We start from the raw sequence: 23,137 nt of genomic DNA on the forward strand, positions 1-23,137 counted from the left end.
GGATATATAAGGAGAAGTTCCAACATGCATGACATAGGAGTTCTGGAAAATGAGAAATATAATGTTAGATCATCTACAATGGAAAGACGTAAAACAATTTTCAGAACTGAAAAATTCATGTAACCTTATCCCATCAAGTTCTTAATAATTTCTCATTTGAATTGTAGTAAAACCATAATACAGTGAAGATGAAAATATTTTAAAAGTGACCAGAGAAAAAAGATTAACCACTAGTGAATGATAGGTTGACCTACTGCAGACTTGTCATCAGCAATAATGGTTGCTAGAAGACAATGGGATAGTATTTTCAGAATGCTGGGAGAAAGTAACCATCATTTGATACAGCACATCCATTTAACTACAATTCAAAAGAGAGAGAGAAAAGAAATTGCCATGGCATAGACTGAGAAGCTTTACCATTTACAAGTTATTCTTGTGCCAAGTCATGCCAAGTTACTCAGTCGTGTCTGACTCTTTGCGACCCCTTGGACTGTAGCCCACTAGGCTTCTCTGTCCATGAGATTCTCCAGGCAAGAATACTGGAGTGGGTTGCCATTTCCTTCTCCAAATTCTTATTGCTTCACAAAGGCAAAGTTGAATCTAGAGGGAAGGGGTTAAAAGTACAATGGTGAGCAAAAAGTATGGAAAGCATGTTATATTTACTATGTAATCAGTAATAAAGATCCTAAGGCAAAGTTTTCATGGGCTTAAAAAGAAACTATATGTCTATTCAGTGATAGAAATGAAATGAGAGGATTTTATATTTGGAAGATGCATTATTTGGTAGAAGCTCAGGGGTAACACTTATAGTTGGAGTTTGCTAAATAACAAATTTATGTTAAAAATATTTAAAGTAACCACTAAGTTAATGGGAATAGACTGTACTTTCCAAATTAAGACAAGGGGGAAATTAGGAAGTGAATAAAGAAAACTAAATCAACCCAATTGAAAGAACATAAGGATAAGTAAGGGCTTCCCAGGTGGTGCTAGTGGTAAAGAACCTGCCTGCCAAAGCAGGAAATGCAAGAGGCAGGTTCACTGCCTGGGTCATGTCCCCTGGAGGGGGACATGGCAACCCACTCTAGTATTTTTGCCTGGAAAATCCCATGGACAGAGGAGCCTGGCAGGCTACAGTCCGTGGAATAGAACAGAATTGGACATGACTGAAGTGAATTAGCATGCACTCATACAAGGATGAGTAAAAAAGGAAAGAAATGTAATGTAAATAGGAAACACAAACTATGATGATGGAAATAAAAACAACTAAATCAGAAATTACAATGAATGTGAAGTGATTATAGTCATCTCTTAAGGAACTTTTGGATTGGATGAAAATTGAAAATCGAAGCATGCAATGTTTATAAAATGTTGGTAAGATAATCAGATTGATGAATGGTACACACAGCAACATCTTGTTTATGTAAAAATGTACAATGCACAAAATGGCACTAAGTATTTTGGGGGGATACATAAAGAGGGAGTAAAGGAGCAAACGTATGAACAAGAAACTACACATACCAAATTCAGAAATGTGGTGGAGGGTGGTTCGGAAGGTAATGTAATGGAATTAAGGAGATGCTTAGGATATTTTAATTATATAAAAAGATGAGGCAATTATGGAAAATGTTAGTCTTCATTAAATGTGGATGGTGAGTTCATAGATATTTGAGAGATAGCGGAGAATGGAAGCCTGTACTGTGGGTTTTGGAGCCAGACTACCTGAGCTCAAATCATAAAAGCCCTTTTATTTATGAAATGTGGGAAATTGGTCAATTACTTTATTTCTTTGTGCCTTAATCTCATCACTGTAAAATGAAGAGAAAAAAAAAAACAAAACCAAACAAAAACAAAACCAAAAAAATCCTTGTAGGACTGTTGTAAAGTTTGAATTAATAAAAGGTTTTAATCAAAATCATTTGGTAGTCCCTGGTTCATGTTAACTCATTTATTGAGGTTATTATTATCTATTTTTCACATATTTGAAATATTTATTTCCTGTTGAAAAGAGAATTCAAAGGAATTTGTTAATGCGTACGTAAACTTACAATTAATTTGCAAATTGTAATCAAGGTAAACTTCACTGAAACTTAAATTAAAATCACTGATCAGAATTCTTATACAGTACATCAGAAAGTTTATAGAGCCTGAATGGAAACTTAAAAGAGAAAGTCTCATGAACATTCTATCTAATTTGGTTTCCCTTTTATGACAATAAAGATGATCCACATGCAGGGTTTTGTGTGAATACTTGGAAAGAGCTTCACATTTATTCTAACTCGTCATTTAGAAACAAAACACAGAGATTCTAAAATTAAGCTGTTTTTTTATAGAACAAAGTGAAAGATTTTGAAGTATCAAATAAAAATGATTTTTTTCCTGCAAAAGAAAATGAAATTTTAATTCTGTAGCACACAGATAAAATTTAATGTATTTTTAATGTTTACTTGTTTTTTCCAAACAAACATATGGCCATTTAAAATTTTACTTGTTGACAGATTGTGTCTTTTGTTACTAGAATGTGTCATATACCAACGGGAAACCATTGGCAATTTTTTAAGTAGGTAATGGTATTAAAGTCAAGCTGGCCTCCTCTACAAAATTTGGGAGAATCACTGGCTATGAATAATCCCCGTAGCACTGAACCCTGAGGTATGTGCTTCTTGGCTTTGGCCAGGAGAGAATCAGGCTTTTTTTGCTTTTGTTTTTCCATGGGTGTTCCATGATAACTCTTCCGAGTACTGTCTTGACACTCTTGTCTGATACCATGGGCTCATTCTTTGTCCATGGAATTTTTCATCTATGCATCTATAACGGCCCCTCAGAATCATTCACAGTGACAATTCCTTTACGTCTCTTTCAGTTACTTCCAAGTTGAAAGCAACTGAGAGCCTCCCAAGGTGAATTTGAGGTATAGCATATACCTTAAATATGAATTTGATCCGTATTTACATCACAAGTGTACCATCCACATTTGATAACTATTTCTATTTTTTAATGTATTTATTGTTATATCATGTAATTATTGAACTGCATTATTAAAGTTTGTATGATTACATTTTAAATAGAATTTTAACAATCTTTATTAATATATGGTGATATAATATCTAAACAATTCTTATTAAATATAATTTTTTCATTTTTACTTTAGTTCATTGCAAAGAGCTTGTTGTCTCTATTTGTACTTATAAGTCCCTTAGGTTTCTGGGATTATAAATTTCCAGCCACTGATTTATTCCCAAATTGTCATTGTATAGTTGAAATCTGAATCCTAGAGAGAGGAAACCAGTACCTTGAACAAATATGTGTTTGCTCCTTATGTTGTGTTAATGGCACTGAGTCCTGGGTATAATGTGAAGGGTAAGACTAACACAATCTCACCCGCATGGGTGCTATAGAGGAGGAAATAGATATTAAACAAGTAAAGAAAAATAGATATCTAATTACACATTAGGATGTATGCTATGTAGGGGGAAAATTAATGTATTGGCAGAGAATCTGAATATGAAGGCAGATTTAGGTTGGGGGCTCAGGCAAGACCTCTATGGAGTGACATATAAGCTAAAACCTGAGTTTGTCTTAGGAAGAAATCAATCCAAGCAAAGGGAAATGCATGTGCAAAGATCTTTAGGTCTGAAGGGAACGAAGCCACGTGTGCCTAGAGCTTAGCGAGCCAAGGAGAAAGTAAATTGTGATGATGATGGAATGGTAGACAGGAGCCAGATGGTGCAAAGCTCTCCAGGCCATGCTTAGGGTTTGATGTTTTATTATAAATGAAATGGGAAGCTATGAAAGGGTTTAAGCAGGAGAGTGATGTGATCCAATTTATCCTGTAAAATATTAACTCTGCAGTAATGGTGTGGTTTGGAAGGGAAATAGAGTAGGAGTGTAGGTGAATGTTGGAGGAATCTAGCTGGGAGCTGTGATGGCCTGGATCAGGGTGTTGACGGTGGGGATGGAGAGGAGCCAACAGTTGGAAAGAAACCCCAGGTGTCTGGATCTCCTGACCTGTACTACATTGCACCATCCTGCCTGGCCTGAACTTGCTGCTGAGTTGAAGCTGATGAATGTGCTCTAAATGGCTCTTCTGCAGAAAATATTATTACCTCTTCAACTCTCTCTGGTTGACTTTGCAGATTTTTCTTGGTGGATACTATAAAAAAGATGACAGACAAAGATCACATTTTACAACAATGGCACTTTACCTGCAGGTAATTTAGATTTGTGGTATATGAGGGAATTCCCCAAGCTTGCCAATTTGGATGAAAAGATTTCCTCTGAGATACACGACAGTTTTAGGATAGGTCTAACAGTGCTGCTCCTCTGATGTCAGGGAACTGTCATGCCTGTGCTCCTCTGTTCATTTATTTCTGGTGCCAAAAGATGTGTCTATGAAAAAGAGGCCTTAAGCCTAACTGAGCAGATTTTTCTATGCCAAGCGAGGATGCTATTATTACAGAAGACTATTTGGATGTATGGAAGTGTCTATACTCCCCGTTCCCTCTTTTTTCCTTTTTGTACTGGGATGCCAAAAGTTTTAACTCCAGCTTAGCATTTGCTGTTAATTCTAGGTCCATCACTTCATAGGTTTCTACCATTTCTGTGGGCTGATCACCAAAAAGAAAGAAGAGAGGAGTATCAGCATGTTAGATTTCATCATGAGACAACTGATTAGCAGGGAGAAGGTGTACAGAGCAGAGGGTTCTGGCTTCGACCCCTGGTTCTGATATTTATTACCTCTGTGATTTAGAACAAGTGATTTAACCTCTGTAAGCCTCAGTTTCCTAATCTAAAAAAAGGCCCAATATCTGCCTTCAATTATTTCTTTGAGAATTCAAAGAGATAGTCCAGGCAAATACCACTTGGTATGTGGTATGCGTGAGTGTGTGTGTGCTAAGTCCCGTCAGTTGTGCCCGACTCTTTGCAACCCCAAGGACTGTAGCCTACCAGGCTCCTCTGTCCATGGAATTCTCCAGGCAAGAAACTGGAGTGGGTGGCTATGCCCTCCTCCAGGGGATTTTCCTGACCCAGGGATCAAACCTGCGTCTCTTCTGTCTCCTGCATTTACAGGCGGGTTATTTATCACTAGCACTGCCTGGAAAGCCCCTGGTATGCGGTAAATGCTTGGCAATTGTTATCAGTGAATGAAACTCAGGAGAATTTGCCCATTGCTACTGCTCCTAATATGGGGCTTCCAAACCACATTAATTCTATCTTGAGAGTTAAATCTACTACACAATCAAGGCTACTTGCAGGTTGTTGAACAAATTACAATGTGTATTCTTTTTTAAAACATTAAAAAAATTATTACAGTTTTTAAAGATTACTTTCCATTTAAAGTTATTACAAAATATTGGTTATATTCCTTGTGTGGTACAATACATCCTTGAGCCTGTCTTACACCAAATTGTCTGTGCCTCCCATTCCCACACCCCTGTATTGTCCCTGCATTCCACTGGTGCAATGTATATTCTTTATTAACAAATTTATTTATTTTTAATTGAAGGATAATTGCTTTGCAATACTGTGTTGGTTTCTGCTATGCATCAGCATGAATCAGCCGTAGGTATACATATGTCCCCTCCCTCTTGAACTTCCCTCCCACTTCCCACTGGTACAGTATATATTCATAATTCCTCAGAACAGTCTTCAGAAATAGGTCCTAGTCATTCAAACGATTTCGCCAGAAGCAAAGTATGCCTGTGTACAAAGAAATGAAATAGCTTTCTGGATACCACACAGCTCATTTGGGACAAGGCCAGGACACCTGTGAGAGGTATGAAAAAATGATTTTATTTAAAGGGACACAGCACAGAAGGATCATGGTCTGTTAAAAAGCCCCAATTCCAGGTATTAGCTGTAATGGAGTTTCTACTCTCTTCTGTGTTCTGCTTCTTCATCCTTAGAATTAGATCATTTTGAAGGACTGTTCTGGTTCTAAAATCTTCAGACTGTAGGATTACCTTCCTGTTTGAAATATCTCATGATTTTCATTCTCTGGAGCTCATTCTTGAGTTGCCTGGAAGACGAGGCTCATTTCAGGTCCCCTTCCTTGGATGATAGTGTAAGGAAGACCAAGGGCTGTGACTCAGTGAGGGTGACCAGAGTCAAACCCTCCTTCATGAATGCAAATCATTAGAAAGGCAAAGAAGTCATTTGGGTTCCTAGGAATGCTCACATTACGCTTTTTCCACCCTCATATTTCATGATATTCCATGGTATTCTACACTGACACAGGGCTCCCTTAGAAGCCTAATGATAGATTCTTATTTGGAGAAGGAGAGGTCATACAGTTTTCCAGAGCCAAAGCCCACCAAGCACCAACAGTCCTCAGGCTGACTTCTCTCCACCTTCACTGCCGCTCCCTTCCTAAGGCTTCACTATATGTCAGTGGCTTCCTGTGTGGCTTCTAGGATCACAGCATCATGCACTCTAAGTCATCCTTCTCTGTTGTTCTCCAGCATGGCTTTCTAAAATACTGCCCTCATAATTTATCCCCAGGCTTAAAATCCTTCAGTTTCCTTATTGACTGATTCCATACTACTGATGTTTGTCTTTCTCTAAAGTGGGTGGAAAAAGACAAACGTTTATTATGTGGATATTTTATTTTTGTGTGTTTTTAGTATTGGTATTTTTTAAGCATTTGAGCTTTAATTTATAATATATGTATAATGTATGTAGTAGTACCTGCATGTACTTTACAAATAATAAATATATATACATGTGTTACCAAAACTCAGGTCTAGCAACTTGTCACTTGAAAGCCAATATGCAGGAGGCCAGATTTATGGAAAAGAAAGTTTGCTTTTTTTTTTTTAATCTTATTAGTATCTTTGGATTTTTTAAAATTTTATTTGAGTATAGTTGATTTACAGTGTTAGTTACAGGTATACAGCAAATTGACTCACTTATACATATATCCATTTTTTTTTCAGGTTCTTTTTCCATATAAGTTAATACAGAACACTGAGTTGAGTTCTCTGTGCTACATACATTAGGCCCTGGATGGTTATCTACCTTATATATAGTAATGTGTGTATATTAATAGTAAGCTCCTGATTTATCCCTCCCCCCTCCTGTTTCCATTTTGGTAACCATAAGTTTGTTTTGAAAGTTTGCTTTATTTTGGAGGCTGGCATCTGGCTGGGAGAGTAGACTCATGTCCAAAGGCCAACTCCCCCTGACAATCACTGGACAAGAGCTTTTTAAAGGGGAATTTCAGGGGTGCATGGACAGAGGGAGGGGCTATATGCAGAAACAGCACGGGCAGCTCTGACAGCCACAGTCATCTTGAAATTAGTCGTGTGGTCTATCAGCCTCCTCTTGACTGTTCAAGGTACAGTTAGTCTTCGGTTTCAGGGTCGGTTTGTTCCCATTGCTCTGGGGCCATTTCTCAGAACTGTGGCAGCTTGTATCATGGCTATAGCCTGGTCATCAGGTAGTTAACTTCTTCTACCTGGATTTCAGTGTCTACAAAACAGCTCAAAGGATATGGCTCCGAAGATTATCTATCGTCCTTGATGAGGAACTAAAAGTCCTTGATTTTATTTAATGACTAAGCTATGATTATTTGGTCTTGTTTGACTGCTTTTTTTTGTTTCTGTATTTTCTCATTTTTCTGATTAAATTTCTCCTTTGACTAAAGTTTTTCTGCAGACAAAAGTTAAGCAAAGGTCCATTGCAGGGGATGGTTTCTGTCCTGAGAAGCCCTCACAGGGCCCTGCTTCTTTTCATCTGGAGGCTGTAGATTTAACATTTCACAGATAGAGATATATGCTCAAAAGAGTTTGGAGCTCATTGTTTTAAAGGATAAAATACATGTTATTAGCACCTTAAAGAACCTCAAGTGTCTTGGATCCATATTTCCCTTCTGTCACCTCCAGCCACTGTGTGCACCCTTATATTTCCTCATACCCTGGGCTCTCTCGTGCACTTGCCCACTCTCTGAATATGCTCAGCTTGTGCGTCACATGGGGCTGGCCCTCCTGCTAATAACTGCTCAAAGTACAACTGCCCTGCCTATTCAAGGCCAAGTCTGAAATGTTGCTTCAACTTCTGAAGCCTTTCTTTACTGCTTCTTGTCCTAGATCCCACCACCCCTGGTCAGCTTAGCAGCCCTGCTCTGTGATTTCATGGCGTTTTGTTTGTTTCTCTAGGACAGCACTTTCCTTGTTCACTGGTTATGGTTTATGGTGTGTGTGCCTCAGCGACAAGGCTGTGGGTGCTGTCAAGGCAGGAATTGCATCTTACTCATCTTTGTACCCAGCACCCAGTGCGTGTTGGAAGGCAGTATTTGAGTTATTTTAAATTTTCACGAGTATCTTCCTCTAGAGAGGAAACTGGGAGGGACAGGGTTAATGGTACAAGGAATAAAATTGGCTCAGCACAGAAACCCCATCTGATGGGCATTTCCCTGCCCTGCTTCTCCGATCTTCCCCATCTTCCCAGCTCAGACTGCTTTAGTGAAGAGGATACTTTGGAAAGCTGTGTCCTTTCTTTCCATTTAGCTTTGAGGCAGCATGAAGGTTGAGAGTTGCTTGTCTCAAGGTCACTTGATTGCCGCTGAAGTGGGAGGCAACTCAGGGCTTTGGAGTCTGTTCAGTTTATGGAGGCTGCTGCTGTGCTTGTCAGACTGTGTTCAGGGTGGAGGGGCTGAGACTGAAAAGGGGAGGAAAGGCACTGAAAGTATTCAAAGGCTTTACACAGCTCTCTTACAAATGAGGAGCTCCTCTAAAAGTCACCCTCACAGTGGAAAATCCCAGGTATCACTTACCTCCTTTCTGTCCACATGCAAACACCCTGTACCTACTCTGTGCCTGGCTCTGTGCTGGGTGTTGGGACAGGGTCGTGAATCATTCAAGGTCCTTGCCATCGAGGAGCTAAACCTAGTTCAGCAGCGGAGACAGAGCATAAGCAAACAGCTGTGACAGTGTGGGGAGTCCTCGCCTGTGCCTGAGGGAGTGATTAATTTAGCCTCAGGGTGTCAGGGAAGGCCCAGTGGAAGATAGCCTGAAGGGGTGGGGAGCAGTTCTGGGCCTAAGCAGCAGATGAGGTGTGCATTTCAGGCAGCAGAAACTACATCATCAGGGTCTAAAGCAAGGGTTGGCCAACTTTTTCTGGAAGGAGCCTGTTAGTAAATACTTTAGGCTTTTCAGGCTGTAGGACCTCTGTTGCAAGTACTCATCTCTGTTGTTGTAGCACAGAAGTAGCCAGGGGCAAATGTGTGAATGAAGGAGCATGGGCTGTGTTCCAATAAAACTTTATTTACAGAATTGGCAGCAGCAGGGCTGTAGTTTGCCAGCTCCTGGTCGAGAGGAGGATCTTCAGAGAGCCTCTCATCTGCTGGTTCCCAGTCTTTTCAAGCATTAGGATTACTTTGCATTTCCCGTCCCTGTTTCTGGATGCTCTTAGCTCCTCTCTTCATCAGGTATTGGTCAAGTCCGCTGCTAGCTGTGCTGTCCACAGTAACACTCTCATCTCCTGGACCCTCCATCCTTTTCCATCGCCTTCATTTTGTCACGGTACCTTTACAACAGAAAACTGTTGTATATGAATTGTTTGTTTCCATCTTGTCTTCCCTGTTGGAATGTAAGCTTCATGGCTTTTGCTCTGTTGTACTCAGCGCTATGCTGGAACCTGGAATGTGCATCTTGTCTGCTTCAGCTCTGCATCCAGTGAGGTCAAATGATAGTTGTAAATCAGCCATGGTGGGAAGATTGACCCCTTAGAAATAAGTCCCATGAAAATCAGGTTTGGGGCATTTTTTTTTTTCAAGAGCTGTTTTATGAGCATATCACTAGTTATCCCCTCTACCTAGAATAACCACTGGAAAGTCTGGTGCTCAGTACATACTTGTTTTTTGGATACAATGTGCTGTTAGTATCTGCTGGTTGAGAAAATAGATTTGCATTTATAGATAGAGTCCTCTTTCAGTTATTATTGTTACAGGGGATTTCTGTGGTCTTAGAGAGGGTAACTGCTGAAGGCATCTGTCACCTTCACTTGACCTGCTAGAGGACTGAGGACCCAGGACAAGACATGGCAGTCTTCACCCCACTGAGCAGACAGATTCTGCTGGTTCTGTGACTTCCCATGATATGGCATCTCTGCCTCATTCACTGCAGTCTCCTGAGTGAATGTGGGGGTCTCAGGCCTGTGTCTTTTTTTCCTAAACAAATATTTTGAATAAATTCCCCCAGCTTAGTGTGACTGTCATTTTTGCAGTGTTTTCAAAAGTCTAGATAAATTCTGTCCTCTTTCGAGTGTCTTCCTGTATCAGTCTCTGATTTGTCTGGGGCTTTGATGTATGGTATGCAAATGTGCCCTAGTCTATACCCTTTAGCTGTGATTGTCAGAAGTATATCTGTTTATGAACAATTTCCAACCCTGATAATCTAATTTTGAAATCTGCAGCAGTATGAGGCCCAGAAGCACTCGACAAGAATCACAATTTAACAACCTCTTCAATCTCAGTTCCTTTAAATGGGCAACATTAAACCTTGATACTGAGAGTCTGTTTGTAAGCCCACAGAGACTGATTAAAAAAAAAAAAAAAAAAAAAGCCATCAAATTACCACACAAAGCACGCTTAACATTTACAAAGACCTCTCCATTTGCAGGATGCTTGTTCAACAGTCTTTTCAATTCCCTGTTCTAAGCACACACTAAGAAGTAGAAATGTGAGCTTGTGTTAACCGCCATCTGGCTTATCTCAAGCTTTCCAGGACCTCAGGCCTGGAAAGGACCTCTCACTGCCACGCAGAATGCCTTAGCTTTCGGAGATCTCTGTGCCCTTCGTTGCTGTCCTGACCTGTAGCTTTTTTTCTGCTTGTCTCTGTTTGCTTCTGTCCAGGGCCAACAAACTCACTGTTTTCCTTAGACAGCTTGTTCTCTTTGTGAATACAGTTTACAGAAAGGTCCTTTTTTACCTGCCTCCCCATAATGTTCACCCACTGGCCCTAGTTCTGTCTGTCCCTGTGGAGCTCCTCAGAACAAATTGGCCTTTTCTTACTTCTGTCTTCCTACTTCTACTCTGAAGAAAGTGGGGACAGCTCTCATGTCCCCTGAGCCCTCCCTTGTTCAGGCTGCATATCCACTGTTCATTCAGCCATTCTTCATGTGACAGTCCTTTGTACCCTCTTTATTTGGCTCCTATTCCTCTGGACATGTTTCAATTTCACCAGTGTCTTTCTTAAAGGGACCCAACAGAGCTGGAGAATGGCTCTCTCTTCCTTAACTGGGCTTCCCTCGTGGCTCAGAGGTTAAAGCGTCTGCCTCCAATGTGGGAGACCCTGGTTCGATCCCTGGGTCAGGAAGATCCCCTGGAGAAGGAAATGGTAACCCACTCCAGTATTCTTGCCTGGAGAATCTAGTTGTATAACCTTGGGTAAGTGAATCGTGATCATCTCACCTGACCAAGGAGAAAAAGTACCTTACACGTTCAGTAGTGAGTATCAGATACAACTGTAGTAAAATCATGAGGAAATGCCTGGTGGGAAGTAGATGGGTTCAGCCAATAATATTATATTATTATTATTATAAGTACTGTTACTTGTCTGGATATGACTTCCATAAAAAAATTGGGATCACTCTTATATTTTTTATCTTACATTGGAGTTTACATGGGGACACTTTCTCTAAGTTTAGGTGCAAATGTTGAACAGGCTGGCCCTAGATAAACACATCCAATTTTAGTATTATATGTATGTATATATGGGGCTTCCTCGGTGGCTCAATGGTGAAAAATCTGCCTGCCATTGCAGGAGATACGGGTTTGATCCCTGGGTTGGGAAGATCCCCTGGAGAAGGAAATGGAAAATCCCATGGACAGAGGAGCCTTGGTGGGCTACAGTCCATGGGATCACAAAGAGTTGGACACGACTTAGCGACTAAACAACAATATGTAATATATATTTTATATTGACATGTTTTGTATGTGTACAGATATGTTAATATCAAATATATGCATACACACACACACACACACACACATATATTTCTTGCAGCTTCCCATAACCCCTTTCCTTTGTCACTCCCACACTTCAATAACTGATGTGACTGATGCACACCTAGGTGCTCCCCTTCCTCCTCGTTTCTTCTCTGTTTTCCTCTCCTCACCCACCCAACCCCGGCTAGTCCCAGTTCTGAAACCCACACAAGCTACAGATTATGTCATGGATGTTCTTTGGAAAGGAAATGTTGATGTTCATTCAGTATATTGGAAAGGAGTCTTATCCTAACTCATCCATGTGTTGGCTGGATGACCTTGGACAAGACATTTTCCCTCTGAGGCTCAGTTTTTATTTTCTGTCTTTGATGTTAATGAAAGAAGGTATTTTGAAGAATGAAGGTTGGCTTCCAAGTTCCTTTTCAAGTCAAAAAAAATTCATTCTAATTCCTGCAATCTAGTATTCATTTGAGATCTGTGATCAGGTTCCCTCGGCTCTGACTGTGTTCTGATTTCAAGTATATACTTAGCTAACAACCTTATAGCACCACACATTAAGGCAGCAGGAATGTCTAGATAACTCCTTCAGGTATCAGCTTTTCTGAGTGGCTTTGAAGTCAAACATTCTGTGGAAATTGCCACGTCATCCTGAAGGGAATCAGTGCTAAACTTGAGGTCCTATGCTTTACCTAATTTTTTACCAACCTCTTTGAAGGTAACATTTTTTACTTGCTTTTGTGGCTATAATGATCATTTTTAATAAAGTTTTTATTTTAAAATGCTTTTGCATTTATAGAAAGATTAAAATAGTACAAAGAGTTCCCATGTATCCTACACCTAGTTCCCATATGAACATCTTACATTCATTTGGTATACTTGTGACAGTTAGTTGGTATTGATACATTATGATTAACTTAAGTCCATACTTTATTCAGATGTCCTCAACTTTTGCCTAATGTCCTTTTTCAGTTCCAGGGTCACATCAAGGACACCACATTGCATTTGTTGTCGTATCTCCTTAGGCTCCTCTTTGCTGTGACATTTTCTCAGAATTTCTTTTTTTTTTTTAAATCTTTTAATTTTTTGGCAGTTTCAAGGGGTACTTGTCAGTTGTTTTGTAGAATATCCTTCAGTTGAGATTTGTTTGATGTTTTCCTCATGATTAGACTGGGGTCATGGGTTTTGGGGAGAAAGATCCCAGAGGCAAAGTGCCATTCACGTCATATCAAGGATAGGTGCTATCGGCATGTTTCATGACTGTTGACCTTAACCCTGACCCCCTGGCTGAGATAGCATTTTATTTGTCAGATTTCTGCACTGTGATGTAACCTCCCATCCTCCATCCCCTTTTCATATTCTCTTAGGAAGGAAGTCACTATGTACAACCACTGCTAGTTCTTATTCACCTAACTGTCCAGGGTGGATATTTCTGATGGCTGTAGTCTTTTTTTCCACCAGAATTCTCCTATTTTATTGACATCTTCTAGGGCTTTGTCATTTAAATCCAGCCAGCAATAAGGAAGGGAAAATGTGGAGGAGAATGTTTGCTTTGAAAAGCCTTGGCCTGAAAATGGCACACATCACTTCCACTTAACATTCCATATGACACTCATTCATCTGCCAAACCGAACTGCAAGCGAGGCTAGGACATATGGTCTAGCTGGGTGCCCAGGAAAAAGAGGAAATGGATTTTGGAGAAAATCTAGCAGTGTTTGCTACACTACTTCAGAGTACAAAAGGGAATAAACCAAACCCATCTACTAATAAAATGGTCTACTCACCGTCTAATAATATAGCCATCATTTCATTAAAAAATGAAAATATAATGGAAAACAGAATCTTAGAATCAAGGAGAAGCATATAAATTGAATATAAAATTAGCTTAATAAAACTTATTCCATTGACCTTATTTTTCTTATTTCACTGTTGACCTATGAACATTTGTTGAGAATAGGCAGTTACTTACATGTCAGCGTTTGGAAACTTCTGCCATATGTTATACCTGGGCCAGATTCTGCGTCATTCCCAAAGTCTGCCATGCTAGTTTTCCCTTTACCCATTGTCTGTCTGCAGTGCTCTTCCTCTGGGTTCTTTGCCTGTGAAAGTGCATTCACTCTTCAAGTGACAGATGAGGTGCCTTCACCAAACCTCAAGACAGAATTAGTCCCTTGCTCCTTATGGTATCATGTCACTCTGCTTCCATTCATAGTTTAACAGTTATCCGCACTAGTATTATATATATGTATGTTTCATGCATTACACTAGGTGCTCCCTGAGGACAGCATGGGTCTTACTGATTTGCTAGATCCCTAAGCATAGTCTGAAAAATATGAAGCATGTTTATTGAATGCACCCAGAATGTTAGATGTCCCAAAAAATGGTCTCATTTTTAAACCTCTTTCTTTAAAATACAACAAAACACTTTCTTTTATTCCCCCAATTATAAAAGTGATCCTCCCTTATGACAGCCGCATCTTCCTGCTAGAGGTGATTTTGAACTGAGCCTGGAAAGGTTGATAGGGTTTGATGATAATAAAGGTATAGCCCTGTCAGGCAGGCCATACTGCTTTCTATGACACGTCCTAGGTTCAGAGCATTTGTTTAATAGATGATCAGATCTCCTTTGAAACAGCTATAGTGTAAAACATTCACTTTCATAAATCATCATATAATTAAAACCCAGACTCTGACCTTGTTCTGGCACTGCTTCTGGGCAGTCAAGGTTGATGTACAAGTTCAATGCTCATTATCTTGAACAGAAGTTACTAACCTGAATTCACAGGGTCCCCAAAAACAGATAGCTTCACCAAAGCAAAAGAAGTGCTTAATTACCACTTCAGAAAGAGGAGCATGGAAAGAAACAAAAACAAAACCAATTATTTTCAGACATTAATGATTCAGCTGCCATGCGTCTCATTACCAGCCAAAGCATGACTTCTCAACGTGATCTGATCAAGTTTATTAGAAATAAAATATGAATTATAAGACAGTTGTCCCTTTCCTTCCTTCTGTCCTTTTCTATCATCTGCTGTTAGTCTTTTGGTTACTTTTGTGACATTAAGAACTCAATTAATATTTTACTAAAATGCAAATCAGGAGACTATTAGTAAGTCTATTAGTAAAATGCTCCCTTTATCTCACTTAAACTGTTTCCTCAATTTTCAGGGTTGAAAAATTAGACCTTAATTAGAGTTTATATTATTATGAGGCTTTTCATTTCACACTATTACATTTATTTATTCATCTGAAATTCTAAATGTTGATAGATAGCATAAGAATTATTTTTTCCTGTTATACAGGTAGGAGAATAGCCTCAGATACTAAGTGACTTGCTCAAGACCCCACAGCAGTTGTGGTTCAAAGCTGAGTCTCCTGAGTGCAAATCTAGAGTTGAATGTACCTCAGTAGCATTTACCTGTCAACCAGTTAGCCTTATGGAAGAAGCTCAGACATTCTTATTTCCTCTGATTATAAAAGTGACTCACACTTAATAATAGCCAAGTCTTCCTGGGGGAAGTGATTTGGAACTGAGCCTGAGAAGGTTGGTAGTGTTTGATAGGTGGTAGGGGTCAAATATATATTTTTGCATTGAGGTTAGCTAGCTATTAATATGTGCTCTCCTACATATCCCTTGTTGGGGGTGGTGGGGGGGCACGCATGGAGACAACACATTCAGAATGAATCTGTGGTTTGATTTCTGGCACTCTTTAGAGAAGAAGATTCTCAAGTCAAAGAGACTTTAAGTCATAGTTGCTCAACATCAATAGAGAATCATAGAAGGGACTTAAAAATCACTTACTTTACCTTTCAGATTTTATTGGTGAGGAAATTAAGGCATACAAATGATTATTTTTTAATTAAATTTATTTATTTTTCATTGAAGGATGATTGCTTTACAGTATTGTGTTGGTTTCTGCCAAACATCCACATGAATCAGCCATTGGTATACCTATGTCCCCCACCCTCTTGAATATCCCTGCCATCTTCTTCCCCACCCCACCCCTCTAGGTTGTTACAGAGCCCCAGTTTATGTAATGCCTACACATTTTAAATATATTGAATTTATTTAACCCACAGTGTTAATACACAGTTATCAATCAGAATGCCTACTTTCCAGTTTAGTTCTCTTTAATACCCTGCTTCATAATTACCAGTTTTTTGTTTTTTTTTTTCTGGGAGGGGCATCTTTTCTACTTTTAGGACTGCTTTGGAGAAGATATGTTTATACAGGCATTGCCTCGAATTCCCAAGTATGTGTGATCTAGTTGTAGGTGTAAAAGACATGATGGTTGTAGGGAGCAGGTCCGTTCCCAAAGAGTTTGTTGCACTGAATCCTTAACTGGAACTCTTATTTAGATTCAACCATCAATACGTGTGTTTAGTTTAACACACAGTATTTAGCATATTGCCTGCCCCCCCACCCAAAAGAGATCTGAATTATTATTGATTTAATAAGTTGGTGAAGGAACTGACTCTCAGTTGAAATTCTTTGATTGCTCTTTTGAAGATAATGCATAACTACATCACCAATCATACGAGTCCCATCCTTACCTCATTTTTTTTGTCAACAGAAGCAGCATTTTTCTTTTACTACTAATTTTAATGGAATAATTAGGACAGTAAATATGGTGCATGTTTGTGTGTGTATGTGCTCAATCGCTCATTCCTGTCCAATTCTTTGCTACCCCATGGACTGTAGCCTGCCTGGCTCCTCTGTCCATGGGATTTTCCAGGCAAGAATACTGAAGCAGGTTGCCATTTCCTTTGCAGGGCATCTTCCTGACCCAGGGATCAAACCCACATCTCCCGCATTGGCAGATGGCTTCTTTACCACTGAGCCACCTGGGAAGCCCCCTATGAGTGTGCTGCAGTAGTCTAATTTTTACCAAACACTAAAGTAGAAACAAAGATGGTAGTGATATTGTAGAAAATAGATTGTTGCTGCAGCTAGTACCACAGTGAGAAAGCTTTAAATATTTATGGTTAGTGGGTATACAAAAATTCAAATGTGTTATACAAAGATCAGTTTGATGGTATTAGGGTGTAGGGAATTTTAAAAGCCAAAGACCACATCTAGTTTGAAATATTTACAGAAATATATATGGCTTGATTTTTATTTATTTATTTTTTGTACTGGAAAAATGACTTACATGGTATTGGGTCTTACTCTGGTGATGTATTTACTGAAGGTGAAATCTGTTTCCACATACTTTCCAGTGACATCTCATGGCCATGGAGGGTTTAACTTTATTCTATGGATCTCATCCAAGACTGAATTTGATTAGAATTTTAAAACCAGGGGTTTCTGATAGATAGTTATCATTCAGCAGAAATAGAAGTCTTCCAGGAGCCGATTATGACTGCTGAAAGCTTAGGAATTACACTGGCAGTTTGGTCTGAACAGTATTCTGGAATGGGACCACAAGCTTGGTGGTATATTGAAGCCAGACACTAGACACACAAGGGAGAAGAATAACTCACTTTTTAGCACACCTCTGTATTTTCCTAATCATAATTAGCTTTTATTCATTTAGGCTTCCTTTGTGGCTCAGCTGGTAAAAGAATCAGCCTGCAGTGTGGGAGACCTGGGTTCGATCCCTGGGTTGTGAAGATCCCCCGGAGAAGGGAAAAGCTACTCACTCCAGTATTCTGGCCTAGAGAATTCCATGGACTGTATAGACCATGGGGTCACAAAGAGTCAGACACGGCGAGTGACTTTCACTTTCACTTTTGTTCATTTACATTTGGTTTACTGTTGCAGAATATTATGGATCTGCCTTTAGAAAGAAGAAAAAGTAAAGCTATGTTACCAAAATTCCTCCTTTCCAAATAGTTACTTCAGTATTTAAACCATTGGCATTTATGCATTGACTTCGGGGATGTTTTTGATAATTTGCAAGTGTGCATTTTTGCAAACCAAATAAAAACTTGAATAATCATTTCATTTTGTTTTGCAGAACCCCAGCTGAAAGGAATTGTGACAAGGTTATTCAGCCAGCAGGGATATTTCCTGCAGATGCACCCAGATGGTACCATCGATGGGACCAAGGACGAAAACAGCGACTACAGTAAGGAACATTAGCTTCATGCAATCCAATTACAATCAGATGTATGGCTTAGTGTCTCTTAGACTTAAAGCATGGCCAGGCTGCCTTTGGAACTGTTCAACTACTAGTAAGCTAGTTGTCTTTTCCTTTGTCCTTTTTGGTATGATTCTTATAGCAAAGAGACAGTAATGTATAGAGCTTATGTATTCAATAAGAAGGTAGGAGGCTTGAAGGAGTTCTGACTACTCAGTGGACAAGAATTTCCTCTCATTCCATTGTTTGTAGTCAGAACGATGTTAAGTATTCACAGAAACAAGGCTACCTTCCAGCTCAAGGTAGTGTTTTAATCCTAGAACCAAATAGTAAAAATACCATAATAAGTCTTAGAACATCATTTCTGGAAGACAAGAATTACTTCTCAAAGTAAATATTGAATATATACATTTGTATATTACATGTTATTTTATCTTGACTGAGGCCAAATTTATTGATTTAAAAAGAAAACTATATTAAAATATTATATTTTGCAGTTTATATGATAATAAGATGATAAATATCAGTACTGAACTGCAATTTTGTTTACAATTTTTTGAAATGAAATCCAAGTATTAAAAGATTATTGATGACATCTCTGGAAATAGTGTTTAACTAATTTAACTATAGGGCTGACAAGCTTGATAATTACCAAATCATCAAAGTCTGACAGAGTGTAATTGCATTTAAGAAGCATTTTTAATATAAGCCTCAGAGTCAGGAATGACCACTCTCATGGTACCTTTCGGTTTCTGCATAATCATATATAGGTACCTGGGGAGGAAATTCCTATTATTCTAAAAATATGTAGGACATTATATTGTTTCCCAAAGTTTGTCTGTATTCACTGCTAGATCTTTATTACTGGTCACTGGTCACATAGTAAATGCTCATTAAATCTATACCCAATTGAGTTGTCTTCTGATAGATGTGGTTTTTTTTGGTCAGACTTTCTTTCACTTTCTTTCTTTCTTTCACTTGTGGTCAGATTGACATTCTGTCCAACTGAATAAGGTAATCTAAAAGCTTGATATTTTATGGTGAAAGTGTTAGTTGCTCAGTCATGTCCAACTCTTTGCGACCCCACGGACTGTAGCCCACCAGGCTCCTCTGTTCATAGAATTCTCCAGGAAAGAATACTGGAGTGGGGTAGCCATTCCCTTCTCTAAGGCATCTTTCTAATCCAGGGATTGAAACCAGATCTCTTGCACTTTGGGTAGATTCTTTACCATCTGAGCCACCAGGGAAAAATACAAATCTGAGGAAAGTTCTATGATCCCTAGAGTGTGAAAATGCTCCTATCCACCCCTTCTAAATTATTCTTTGTTTACTTAATGTTACATGTTACAAAATATGAATTACAATAAAGGAAAGATCTCATTATAGAGAATTTCAGCCCATTTTCTGCTGAGGAGTTGATTTACTTATTGTGTTTTGCATTGTTGGTTTGTGTTTGTGGAAATGCATTCTTTAAATGATTTAAGATTTTCCCTGAGTCCAGATGAATAAGGATGCTCTCCTCTCCATGTATAATTTCCATTTATTGCATCTCAACTTGAATGCAAATTTAGTGAAGCTACAAGTATAGATGGAAAGAATCAAGGATGTTACTTAGCTGTGTCACCCCCTGCTGTCTCTGAGGTATCCCTTGATCTGGTTTCTTTTTCTATAAGATGAGGTGGCTGGAGATGAAAGCATTAATATCCTCTGTCAGCACCAGCTACCCAACTTAAAAAAAGATTGAAAAATTATAAATTTATGAAGATAGATTCAAGTGAGCCAAATAGCCATACTCAGTTTAATAGGATGCAACTGTAACCCAGACAGCTGTCCTGTGAATGCATGACATTTATCATAGAGCAATGGCAGAGAGGTGAAAGTGTGGAGTCCACTAACAGAAACACTTACTATTTTTCTAGAAAAATAGTTGAAAGTGCTTTCTCTCCAAATGCTGTGTCAATGGCTAATGTAGATCTATAACCACATGTAAATATATACATTTATACACAAACAGTGGAGAAGGCAATGGCACCCCACTCCAGTACTCTTGCCTGGAAAATCCCATGGATGGAGGAGCCTAGTAAGCTGCAGTCCATGGGGTCGCTAAGAGTCAGACACGACTAAGTGACTTCATTTTCACTTTTCAGTTTCATGCGTTGGAGAAGGAAATGGCAACCCACTCCAGTGTTCTTGCCTGGAGAATCCCAGGGACAGGGGAGCCTGGTGGGCTGCTGTCTATGGGGTCGCACAGAGTTGGACACGACTGAAGTGACTTAGCAGCAGCAGCAGCATACACAAACAGATGTGTGTGTATTATATATGTGTGTATTTATGGGCATAATGGCATTATGCATGACACACACACTGAAGGTACTGCGTTTGGTCACATACTTTTAGAAACTAAGTTCACAAATTTAAAATATCTTATATTTTATTCAAATAAACTACTGCATACATTAATTGACAGGTTGGTATTAAAAGGAGCTTAAATATACAAAATAATAAGACTTAATAAATTCATTTGGATACCCAACCCTTGGCTTAACATTTAGTTAAAAACATCATTACATCTGAAGCCCCAGTATGCTCTTTCGAAATGGTGGAGTCTACTTTTCCCCTTCAGTACCAGGTATAACAACTATCCTGAATTTGACTTTTTTTTTGTTTATTTCCATGTAGGTTTACAAGTACATTTTTCATATATACATGATGCATATATTGTATACATCATTCGTGACATTGTTTTGCATGGTTTTAAACTTTTTAAAGAGTAACATTATCATATATAATTTTATGTATTTTCCTCCCAATATCATGGTCATCCAATGCATATATGGTGATATATTTGCTTTATATCATTCATTTTCATTTTTGTAAAGTATCCCATTGCATGAACATACCAAAATACATTTATCCATTCTCTTTTTGATGGATAATAGGCATTTATATTTTAAGGCAATTACAAACAGTGCTGCTAAAATATATCTTGTAGATGTTGAAGAAGCCTCCCTGGCCATCCTTAATAAAATTAAACATTTCACCTTTACCTTTCTGTTCTGCTACCCCAGTTTTTTTTCTATTTATAGCTCCTATGATGACCTAAAATGTATATTGTTGCTGTTTATTTTTTATCTTCTTCCCAGGAGAATATAATTTTCCTGAATGAAGAGATTTTGTTTTGATCTAGAATCTAGAATGATCATTAATACATAGTAAGCCCTCAACAAAAGATGAAACAAATGAATTAATGTGTCCTTATGCATATGTGTAAAAGTTTCTGTAGATCATTGTCTATCTACCTAAGTATCTTTTAATATTTCCTTTTGAAATAATGTTAGACTTTAGAGAAATTACAGAATAACATAGGAAATTCCAGTGTACACTTCACCCAGCTTCCCCTAATGGGCACCACTTTATGTAACAACACTACAATTATCAAATCCAGGAAATTAACATTGGTAAGTACTATTAATTGGGCTATAGACTTTATTCCAATTTTGCCAGTTTTTTTGACTAATATACTTTTTTCTGATACCTCCCCCCTATATTTTAATTAAAATTTTCCAGTGAAAACAAGTTACTTTTATTTTTACCTTTTCTGAGTGTGGATTGAGGTAAAAATATCAAAGAAGGCTTTAAATTGTAGTCATGCTTTTTAATAGAAAATTATAAATCTCTAAGCTGTTAAAATGCATTTTCTTTCTCTACTTTGTGTGGGCAGGAGTAAAAGCATTTGATTGTTTGAAAAAAAATCTTGTTACTATGAGCATCTGTCAGAAGTCTGATGTTTGGTTCAATAGACATCATTGGGTCCAGCCAACCTTACCGTAGCATCTTGGATTGAATTAATAGGACACCTGATCTTTTGTTCATGAAGAAAAGACTAATTACATGTAATTGAGTACAAAGCCAAATGGGTTTGTCAGCAGCAACAGATAAAAATCTCTGCAAATGTAATGATAATAAAAGATGCAGAACAGTGTTGAAACACTGGCACAAAAAAAAGACAATTGCAGTTGGGAGAGTATTAATAGGAATATTTTACATAAAATTAGAAAGGTAATTATTCTGCTCCACTGGTTACCATAGGAGAAGGTACATTTGAAGAGGTCAAACATGCTGGGGTGAAAACAATTAAAATATTATAACCAAATGCATTGTTCCCTTTGTTCTCTGAACAAAAATATTCAGGGCCACTTGACTATGGCATGAGCTGCCTGATAAATGAGTACAATGGTGAAACTGGAGATAGTCAAGCAGATGCTGTACTAGTACTTGTAGAGGATTTATGAAAAAAAAAAAAACAAAAACAAACTCCTTTGGTGTGGGAGGGGAAGAACATGATGATGGTTGCGACAGTTTCAGAACTCACTGACTTTTAAGGTCTCCTTCAGTCTTGAGATTCGTTTAAAAACTATTTTGAATAGATAAATATATGATAAAAAATTATAAAGGCACATAAAAGGGTATACAGTTGAAAAAGAGTAAAACAGTGCTTAACAACCATGAGCTGGATTGGCACTACCAGCAGGCCTTGGTGTGCTTCTGTTGAACATAAACAGTTTCATAGAACACCAGATCAGAAAAGGCCAATGTGACCATGATGGATCAGGATGCAAATGAGACCACTCTGTATCACATCTGAATGTAGACAGAAACAAGAAAGTTGTCCAAACTACAAAATGATCAAATATTGCTCTACCCTGGCTTATATGGGTGGCTACAGCTTTAAAGCTGTAGTAACTATGTTCTTCTTGCCATCCAGATAAAAATTATTAAGGTATCCAATTATAGAACTATACCTGCATCCATAGAGTGTTCAACCCAGAATAAATCTGCTTTCTTTTTTTTTTTTCTCCTTAAAAATCACTTGAGACCAAATCTGGAAGTCCTTGCTTACACTGTACTAACTAAAACAGCTCAGTTCTGCCATGGTGTGTATTTTTCTTCCATACTGAGGGTCAATAAACCCAACTTTGTTCAACCACAGATATGTGGATGTATTTCTTTGGCTAGAACGCATTAACACAGTCAAAAGAGATTTTCTGTGCTTCTCCTCTCTGCCACTTGGCCACATTTTTTGGTATTCTTTCAGATGCAGTCTGTGCATTAA

General features: G+C 38.5%; 1 protein-coding gene across 4 annotated transcripts in view; it reads left to right on the forward strand.

Annotated features, from left to right (window-relative positions):
* The window catches only part of FGF12 (fibroblast growth factor 12), a 613,285-nt gene that overhangs the window by 355,272 nt on the left and 234,876 nt on the right, over positions 1–23,137 (forward strand). For all 4 annotated transcript variants that reach the window (XM_061412889.1, XM_061412878.1, XM_061412869.1 and 1 more), the window contains one exon: positions 17,902–18,012. In XM_061412889.1, coding sequence (XP_061268873.1) covers positions 17,902–18,012 — 111 coding nt within the window. The remainder of the gene's footprint in view (positions 1–17,901; positions 18,013–23,137) is intronic.

Source organism: Bos javanicus, chromosome 1 (assembly GCF_032452875.1).
Source record: "Bos javanicus breed banteng chromosome 1, ARS-OSU_banteng_1.0, whole genome shotgun sequence".
Taxonomy (NCBI): Eukaryota; Metazoa; Chordata; class Mammalia; order Artiodactyla; family Bovidae; genus Bos; species Bos javanicus.